General features: G+C 43.4%; 1 protein-coding gene across 1 annotated transcript; it reads left to right on the top strand.

Annotated features, from left to right (window-relative positions):
• Positions 1 to 3,128: 3,128 nt before the first annotated feature.
• Positions 3,129 to 9,717, top strand: LOC122762839 (DNA replication factor Cdt1-like). Its single transcript, XM_044018028.1, has 10 exons — positions 3,129 to 3,744; positions 4,411 to 4,539; positions 5,548 to 5,861; positions 5,982 to 6,176; positions 6,609 to 6,754; positions 6,841 to 6,941; positions 7,062 to 7,250; positions 7,516 to 7,674; positions 7,796 to 7,997; positions 8,755 to 9,717. Exons 1-10 carry the CDS (start codon positions 3,298 to 3,300, stop codon positions 8,916 to 8,918), a joined length of 2,046 nt encoding a protein of 681 aa, XP_043873963.1. The 5' UTR covers positions 3,129 to 3,297; the 3' UTR covers positions 8,919 to 9,717.
• Positions 9,718 to 10,139: the final 422 nt, after the last annotated feature.

The raw sequence follows: 10,139 nt of genomic DNA, 5'->3' as shown, positions 1-10,139 counted from the left end.
AGCAGTTTGGTGTTATTTGGACTTTTCTTACGCTTTTTTTTAAGGTTAATTCAATTTATTGTAATTTATGAAGGGAAAAATGTCCCATTTGCCTGGGGGCACTGGAGTCTCTGGAAACGCCCCTGCTGAACACAAGAGCCACATCTTAAAAACTGCTTCCGTTTGTGTGAAAGCTGACGAGATACAGGAGTGTTCACATGTAACTGTGGTTTCACGTGCGTGACAGTTACTCCGCTACGACCATGCGCGAGAACACCTTCCACCAAACCCGATAGAAAGATCAGTCTGTTCGGGAAACATCTGCTGAGCAGCCAACAAATGTCACAAACAAATAACCTCGCCCGTGGATTCATGTCAGAGTTCTGCTTCATTGGGCTCGCGTGTGTTCAGGTGGTTTCTCGTCTTCTTCTCTCTCTCTCTGTCACAACAACGTCAGAAGTTCGACACCGACACCGACTGTAAAAAACAAAGTTCAGTCCCCGTGTGCACCCACGCTTACTGTCTGTCTCGCGGAGTGACTGCTCCAGCTGCTTTAATACAGTTCAGTTTCCACCAGCCCAAACCGTGAAGCTTTACAGTGAAGCTTTGTTGAGACACATTTTATTCAGAAGTTTAAAACAAAAACAAAAAAAGTTTTACCTGTTAGGAGCACGAGAGGCAGCAGGAAGCAGTAGAAGAGCCAGACGATCACCTGAAGATCCATGACACAGCTGATCAATAACCGCCACACATCACAACACACACACACTCAATCGGCTCCATCGTGGTCGATCGATTACACGTGATAAAGTAACGAGTGGACCATTATTCCCATGTACGCTCATGTTGTCCCATCAATGAGCGATAGAAGTGACCGGGAAAAGCCGAAAGTGTCCGATCAGTCCACGGCATGTACCCTTGTGTGTGTGTGTGTGTGTGCGGGCGCGCGCAGTGGAGAGGAAAAGTTGTGTTTGTTCCTCCTGCTCGAGCTGCTCGAGCTGCTGGAGCTGCTGGAGGGGCCCAGTGTGGAGCCACCGGGCTGGAGGTGGAAAATGTGATTCACAGGCAAGTGAGTGTGAAGGGCGTTCGTTCATAGAGGAGCTATTCTCCACTGAAACACGGTCACCTCCCTCCAACATCCCCTGCTCTGTTCTGCATCCAAATAAACTTCTCTCACACATGACTGCTGCTGTTGTTTGCTTTTGATGAACACAAAGATTTTTGTTTATTTCTAAACGTAAACACTCACTGTCATTTCAACATGTTCTGTCATGAAGCCACAGCGAACCCTATTTAAACCTGGCACTGACTCACTGTACACTGTACACTGTGCGTTTCATTCACGCCCCCTAGTGGAAATAATAAACCCTGTAACACAGAGACTCCAGATCAGGGGTCACGGACACGGGCCACATGAGTTTCCCGTGGGGCATGTTCTGTGTCCTAACTTGTTAAGAATTATTGTGTGGAATTATCAATGGATCAGGATCAGTTTCTTCATATATATATGTATATCTATCTATATCTATATATCTGTATATCTATCTAGACAAAGCAGGAGGCCCAGAACTCAAACATAGTCATTAGAATGAGCATATACAGTAACTTGTTGCATGAGAGGCTTGTCATATACCAAGTTGTCATAATCTGCTCATATTTGTTTGGAAACTGGAAGCTAATACATAAAATAAGTAATTACTATTCATACATGTGTGACCTAGGACACAAAAATCTAATCTAAAGAATATAAAAGGGCCAATAATAAAACAATAGCTCATTATGCCTGAATGGATCGCTGCAGCTCAGAGTCTTTATGTCTTTGATCAAGTGTGAGAACAGGTGATGATTATCAAGTGGGATTAATCTTTTTTTTTCTTAAATAGTTTCAGTTGAGAGCTGTTATACCACGACCACATGTTCACTTCAATGTGTGAAATAGAGCTATAGGTGAATTCATTTCAATGCAATAATGTTGTTTGATCACATGTTGTCAGATACAGGGGCTGAGGGCCCGCACTCATTCATGTGATTATTGTCTCCTCAGCTTTAGACGAGTGTGACGTCCTGCTAAAAATGAGAAGGGTTTAAGCCACTAAATCACATGACACTGCTGTGACCCAGTAATGGAGTAAAATGAATTCATCAACACGACATCAAAGATCAACACTCCATTATTATCTAATATCTCTCTCTGTTTAGTCTGGTTTTACCTGAGCTTCATTTATATGATATTATATTGATTATATTACTTGTCCCTGTTGTTATCACGTTTCACTTTTGGTCTGCCATAACGCCATGTTTACATTCATTGTATATTGTATATATATATAGAGAAACTGCACCTTATTACATATATATATATATATATATACATATATATATATGTAAATAATTTTCTTTCTTACTTGTATTACTTGTATATTGTTTGTTTGTTTGCTTATTATCTATTGTTGAGCTGCTGTAATGCCGTTTTCTCTCCACTGTGAGATAAATAAAGTTATCTTATCTTATCTTGTCTATTTAAACCTTGTTACATTGTTTTTAGCATATTCTTGTCAGTATTGTATTCACTTCTACATTTAACTATTATTGTATCATTTTATTTTGTTATTTTCAACTGATTCTTAGATTAACTCTTTACTTTGCAAATCTACATGCACATCTGCATTTTTGTTCATTTTACATATCCTATTGTTTTATTATTTTTTATTCATTTACTGAAATATTTACTGAATATTATTTAACTACTTTTCTCTTCTTTTATCCTTGCTGATTTTTGTTCAGTCGCTGCTGTTCATTTAATATAATTTATAATTTAATCATTTGATTTGAAACAGGGTTGTTCAAGAAAATAATGTAATGAAATAAATAAATAACAATACAATAACAGACAGTCAAATAAAGAGTAAACAAATCAGATATGATAAATATGAATAAAGCAGGATAACATCACATCACTTTGTATGAAAAGTCTTATTTAGTGTTTTATCTGACAGAGAACGTGGCGGCGGTAACGCGCTGCTCAAACTTTAACTTTAACAAGATGAAGAAGAAAAAGAACACGCCCCCTAACCTCGCTGAGTTTGGCCAATGGCATAAGACGTGGCCCAGGTGGGATGTGGCTTTGTGGATTTCGCGCGAAAATTCTTTTCTTCTTCCTGTGAAGTGTGAACGATATCCGGCGAGCCATTGTTGTGGGTCTGTATTTATTTCCGCTGACTTCGGTTCGTCGGTGTCGGTCGCGTTTTCGTTTTTATTAGTTGGCTGTGGAAGTATACTTGACGCCACGGTAGTAGCATTAGCATTAGCGTTAGTATTATGTCTCAGGCTCGGGTCACGGACTTCTTCTCCCAGAGGAAGAGAGTCACCGGCGGCCCAGTGAAAGCAGCAGCCAAGCAGCGCGGCGTCTCCAACACACGGACACGGTCTGCGAAGAGTCAAGACGCGTCTCTCTGCTCCGCCTCGGTACACGAAGAGTTTGTCCGAGTGGTGGACGAGGCCGCGGGTATAAACAATGAAAAGTCCACCACCGTCGGCAACACCGACGCTAATCCTCCGCCCAGTCTCCGGACACCGAAGCGGACGTCGGCAGAGTTCGACCTCGGGTCCGCTGTATTTTCAGCCACCGCCGAACACAGCACCGCCAAGAAGAGGCGACAGGCGGAGGCTGCGGCCGAAAACACTGCAGCTGTAGCGGAGAGACCGAAGAGGAGGACGGCGAGGAAGAAGCTGCAGCTCCCTCCACCTTCACCGCAGCTACACCAGGTGTGGAACAGTAATGAGTGTAAATGGAGTCAAACAAATAACTTCATGTTTAGAATTGAAACTTCCATTAAGAAATCATTTATGCTCAGTGTCGTGGTTTCTGTTATAAGCAGTGCTGTCTAAGATATACCCACGTTTAAGTAAACGTTACTTTTAACAAGGTTGGGATATGTAAACACAATGTATTAGTCTAAATGGGTCAAAGGTCACAAATGCTTTAACTTGCTCCTTAATTAGCACCAATCTGTCCTCATCATTATTTATTTGTTTATTTAAATTCAGGCCATAACAACGTTTTACTCAGTAATAATAATGTGATTTAAAACGTAGCAAAGTACAGCACTTCCAAAACAAATCATTTTAAAAATGACTAAGGAATCCTGTCAATATATCACCACTGAAATCTAATCACTTCTTCCAAGGGTCATAACCTATAGACTCTTCCATCAGCATTTGTTATTTACTTTGATTAATACTGAATGATTTGTATTAAGTAAAGTATATGTGCCATAGTGTTTTAGTGGGTTTTTAGTCATATGAGCATTAATGGAACTCATGACAATAATGTAACTGGAGGAAACGAGTCCTGACCCCTCACTGTGAACTACATGAACCATGAGTCTGAGAATATGTTGTGTGTGTGTGTGTGTGTGTGTGTGTGTCTAGGATGCAGCTCAGCCCCTGACCCCTGAGGTGAGCCAGCAGCCCTCACATCCTCCGGCTGCTGCAGTGTTGGAACACAAACCTGAGAACCACGGAGTCGCCAGCACCAAGACCACAGGACTGTCTAGCAAGGTAACATTGTGTGCGCGTGTGCGCAGACCTTTTAGGACCCTTTCTGATGGAAACACTGATCATGGGGACCAAAGTCTGCTTCTAATGGTTCTAAATCTCAAATCTTAACACTAGAACTACCATGGGGGTCATTTTGGCTGTTTTGATTATTTTTAGAATGATAACTGTGTTGAATTGAGACCATGGGTCGCTGACGTTTCCTCAATGTGTCTTTATTGTTTTAATAACATTAGATTATTAAACCAACAACACGCAAAAAAGCTCTGGTCAATTATCACAGCGGTCAATTTGACTGGATGCGTTAGAAATGTCTATTTTCTTTGCCCCTTGAAGGCGTCACTGCGACCACTGCTGGATGTTTTATTTGTGCTCATTTTCAATGTCTTTATGATTCAACCAAAAACTACATGAATCAATCCAAGAAAGAGAGACAATAAAATCAGAGGAGAGCTTCCCCCGTGCTGAGAGACACAGATGTACCACACAGGTGCTGAAAAGTGACAGCGCATCACTCACTGTCTGTCCACACAGCCGTGACCGTGACGAGGAGGGAAGAGTTAAACCAAACACGGTAACACACTGCAACAGCACCGAGTGCTCGTGTTCAGTCAGTGCCCCCACGCTCCTCGACCTGGCTACAGTAAACGTCTCCGCTCTCTACAAACGGAGAAAGTTCATCATGCGCCGCAGCTGAACTGCTTTCTGACCACATGAGCACAAAAGCCCGACACGTGTTACTTTTGTTAGAATAATAACTGTAGTGCAGACGGCGGACGTGCTGGATACAGCGCACCTCCCATCGACAGTGAGGAAAATGTGTTTTTTGTGAATTATTTGCATCAGGGACGCAGGAGGCGGGGCTAACGTCGCCGTGTGTGTCATTTAATGTCAACAGTGATCATTACCATACTGATCCTTGACGTCAACGCCAGAATGTTTTTGTCCATCTGTAAAAATCCTTTTTCTTTAAATGAATCAACATCGTCACCCGCTCTCTGTCTCTGCCAGGTTTTATGTAAAGAGGACATTTCAGCCCTGAAATCTCGTCTACAGAGAATTAAGAAACATGCAGAGGAAACAACCAGGATGGCTTCAGTTTCCACATCCTCCTCCTCTCCCTCCTCTTCCTCCTCTCCAGCTGCTCCAGCGGCGAGTGACACTAACCCCCCTGTGCCCAAAACCACCACAAACCCTTCCTCTGAAGCCAAGGCCCTGAAACTCACTGTGGCACGAGCCAAACAGCTTGCAGCTAAAACTCAGAGGAGACAAGAGGAGAGAGAGGCTGAGGAGAGGAAGCAGAGTGAGGCTCAAACCCAGGACAGGTGAGCATACATGTGTATACACACACACACACACAGCTGGAGTACAAACCTTCAAACAATGCTGCTGTACTGTGTTGTTTAGTTTTTTTTCAAGTGTCCCCTCCGCTCTTTGTCCCCCAGCGCTCAGCCGCCAGCGTACCAGCGGTACCACACCCTCGCTCAGGCGGTGCCTCCGGGTCTCTCGCTGCCGTACCAGTATAAAGTGCTGGCAGAGATGTTCAGGAGCATGGACACCGTGGTCGCCATGCTGCACAACCGCTGTGAGACGACGACCTTTGCCAAAGTCAAACAGGGAGTTCAGGACATGATGCACAAGTAAGTGGAAGTGGGCGAGTCCTACTTTTCACATTCAAGTTCAAATCGGCGCCGATCGTGTGAAAGACAACGATTACTTTAAAATGTCTGTAGGAGGTTTTTGAATCATCATGTACGACTGTACTGTCATGAATAAAAAGTGAATTCACGGTGACGATTGTAATGATGCACTAGGTTATGGTTAAGTCTCTATTGACTTACACAACGTTACACAGTTTGCAGCAACATCTCGATATCAAAAGTTCAATGAAATCAGGACTTGGTGAGCAGCGATGCCCAGCTGACGTGTTTTTCTCTGGGACGACTCGCTTGATGCACAGGAGAAATGGTCATGTGACAGTAGTGTCATATCCACAAACTCTTCTCCTGATACGAGATGCTTTGGAGAAACTGTAAAGTGAAGTCCTGCTGACTGTGGTTTCTCCTCTGCAGGCGCTTTGAAGAGAACCACGTGGGTCAGATAAAGACGGTGTTTCCGGAGGCGTACACATTCAGACAGGAGAAGAACATCCCAACATTCAACAGCAGCATTAAGAAAGCCAGCTACCAGCTCACAGTGGAGCCCAACGTCCTCTGTGGTGAGAGAACTTTCCTCCTTCTGTCTCCAGCCAGACCTCAGCTGTTGTAGTGACTTATTAATAAAAGATAAATGTGTCGTCCTCAGACAAAAATGAAGCCCGTCCTGTCTTGTCAGCGTCCCGTCTCCTGGAGAGAAGACACCTTTTCCACGAGAACCTGGTCCACATTGTCAAACAGCATCACAAGGTCAGTGGCTTCTCCAGTGACACTTCCACGTCCTTTCATGTCTTCACTCAGGTGTTATACATGTGAGACCCCCACTGACATCTGAATCATTGGAAAGGCTCTAACCACCTCTGTCTGCAGGAGTTCCTGTCCACGTTGGTCCCTCCGGTGTCTGTCCCTGAAGACAAACTGACCCGCTGGCATCCTCGCTTTAATGTGGACACGGTCCCGGTCATCCAGGCCAGCACTCTACCTCAGCCTCCCCACACTGGGAAACTGGCCACAGCTCAGGAGGTGCTGGACAAGGCCCGCTCACTCATCACACCAAAGGTACAGAGTCACATGATGCTGCCGTACGACACCTTTTCACTGTGTTTTGAGATGGATTAAGCCTGTTCCTTTAAAAATTTAAAAAATAATGATAAATCAAATTGAAACAAGTGATTAATGACCCATAATTGGTTGGTATAAATTCAAACTCCGCCTCCTGTGCTGCCACTCACACATTTATTACACCACAAAAGTCAATCTCAAAAAATAAACAACAGGAGGAAGGTCCAGCAGCTTTTTCTTACTCTGGATTGATGTGTTTTAGATGGAGAAGGCTCTGGTGTCTCTCACTATGAAGTCAGAAGACAAAACTGCAGACACTAAAGAGCCAGCGTCCTCGCAGAACCCTGCAGTCCCTCACACCTCAGCTCCACCTGCTACTGCTGCTGCTCTGAAAGGAGTGTCTCAGTCCCTGCTGGACAGGGTAGGTACTGCAGGAGAACAGTCGTCAACAGGAGCGTCCTCCCTTGACTTTGAGATGGTGTTACTTGAATTAGGCTTCGTCCCATTATAACAGTAATGTTTTTTTTTTTCCCCCGTCTCAGATCCGAGCAAAGGAGGCCCAGAAACTTCAAGCGGCCATGACGCGGAACCCTTCCCAGGAGGAGCGGCTGCTGATGATGTCACGGCTTGGTGAGCTGGCAAGGATTCTGCGCACAGTTTTTGTTGCAGAGAAGAAACCGGCTTTGATCATGGAAGTGGCGTGTAACAGGATGATTGCCAGCTACAGGTCTGCTCTCAGCACAGGTACGTTCAAACGGGAGGGAGCTTTCACTGATGCCACTGCTGCTGTTAGTGGACCCACATGAGACTGACAAGAACCAGTCCATAGAGTTCAGTTACGTTTGGTAAACGCAGTTACTTCCATGGAGCAACAAATGACTCCACGTACAGAGAGCAGTGTTCACTGTGTTGCTTTCTTTTTTGTTGAGTTTATTGTCAGGCTGAACTTGCCCCCAAGGGTTTTAAAGGACTCAGGTCTAGGTTTCCCAGTTTGGATGGATGGACATGTTTAACTGAAGCTAACCGTGGCTGAGACCTTGATCTCCCTCCCACACCAGTCCACACCAGTCTAAAACGTGGTTCTCCTCCTGGCGCTGAACCGGGGTTGCCACACTTTGCTGTGGGTTCATCTTTCAGTTTAGTTTCAGACGTAGACATTAACAATGTAGAAAAGTAACATGATAGAGCAGGTTCATTCTTCAGAGTTCATTCAGAAGCATTTGGGGGCATGGGCTTCTTCCCACAATGCTCCTCAATGCTGATCTTGGTTTACTGTTCCAGATCAACTACACTGTTGGATTTGCACCTTGATGGAAGTTCCTGGTACATTTGATGGAAATGTGACTCCTTTCTTACTTAACCACACAGAAAAAGCAAAGAGAACTCGAGCTGTTATTTGTTTATTTATTTATGTTGATATTTGATGCAAGGCCACCGCACCACGTGGGACAGGTGGTGTTACCTGTTATCTGATTGGCTGCTCTTCCTCCCTAATGAACAGGTGAGATGGAGAAACACCTCCGTCTGCTGGCAGACGTAGCTGCTGATTGGCTGACCATCCATCCAATCAGGAAGGACTTTTACCTGAAGTTGAACAAAAACATGGAGCTGAGCGTTGTTATGGACAAACTGAACAGACGACTGAGAGAGGAGGAGAAACTCTGAGAGGAGGAGAAACTCTGAGAGACTCGGCTCTGCTGTTAGCCGCACGTTAGCCGCACGTTAGCTGCACGTTAGCCGCACGTTGACGACAGTATTTCACGCCATATTTTAGAGCCATCTTTGTGATTGACATGTTCAGCACAGCATTTTGCGACATTTCTATGCTTCAGTGAAGATGGTCAGAGTACGAATATGTCACAGTCATGTTGGACTGATGGGTGTAATGTTCCTGTGTTGTAAACAGGATGTTTTAACCACACTTTTCATGTGCTTTTTCTTTTTTCTCTCTATGAAAGTGTAATATTGTGCACACGGATATGCATCCAGTCCAAATCAGGTTTCTGTAATGAGAAACTGATTTGGTTTTAAGTTTGATAATGTTTGAGGAATACAAGCTTTTGTTATAGCAGTGCTGCCTTCAGTGTGTTTATTTTTAAAAATGAAATGCATTAAATAGAAGAGTCTGTTAATGTTAACGAAGAAAGGAGAGAAGAGTTGTTGTCATGGGTGATGGTACAAACCAATCTCTGCGTAATCATGACAACATTTAAATGTATTGATAAACGTCAAATAATTGATTTTTGCTCCTAAAGTAAAAGTTGAAGAAACCAGTTTTCAGTACAGTTTAAAAAAAAAAAATTTGTAATGGTCAAAAAACCTGTTTCTGCAAAAAACATCACAACACATGGAACACGGGAATAATTGGAGACTAATCTAAAGAAAGTGAGTGAGGTGATGTTTGTTGGTTTTTACTCCGTGGTGGGATTTAAAAATAAAAATGTGCTTTTGAGCTCAATACAAACTCCTTTCATGGTGTTTCTTCCAAAACGTCCATATGTTGCAAAGACTGGTTTGAGAAAGGAGTTTGTGTTTAATGCATTTATTGGATAATGGTGAACATTGTAAGATTGATACTTAAAGAAAATCCACTGTTTTCAAATATGTTTTCTTCAGGTGCAAATCTGCATCTCCCTAAACCTTTGAACAGGCACAGTCTTTATTTGTTTACTAGTTCACAGTCAAAATCATTCCTTGGGTCACCAGTTTGAGACCCACTTTCAGTCACATCATTCCCATCCACATGCCAATGATGACAGACAACTTTTGCACAGGGCTGTTTATTCCAGTTTCTAAAATGATTTAATTTGAGATTTAATCTAGATTATAACACGTGTGCCTCCTGTTAACAAACTGGAACTACAGAACATTTATTCTACAAATTTA

This window comes from Solea senegalensis, unplaced genomic scaffold (assembly GCF_019176455.1).
Source record: "Solea senegalensis isolate Sse05_10M unplaced genomic scaffold, IFAPA_SoseM_1 scf7180000016125, whole genome shotgun sequence".
NCBI lineage: Eukaryota > Metazoa > Chordata > Actinopteri > Pleuronectiformes > Soleidae > Solea > Solea senegalensis.
The sequence above is the reverse complement of the archived record's forward strand: the minus strand, read 5'-3'. Positions and strand labels throughout refer to the sequence as shown.

Bases quoted from the DNA above. Each gene is read 5' to 3' on its own strand.
- LOC122762839 (XM_044018028.1), top strand. From the start codon at position 3,298: ATGTCTCAGGCTCGGGTCACGGACTTCTTCTCCCAGAGGAAGAGAGTC. The intron at 4,540-5,547 runs GTAACATTGTGT...TGTCTCTGCCAG, and splicing joins CCACAGGACTGTCTAGCAAG to GTTTTATGTAAAGAGGACAT. The intron at 6,755-6,840 runs GTGAGAGAACTT...TGTCGTCCTCAG, and splicing joins GGAGCCCAACGTCCTCTGTG to ACAAAAATGAAGCCCGTCCT.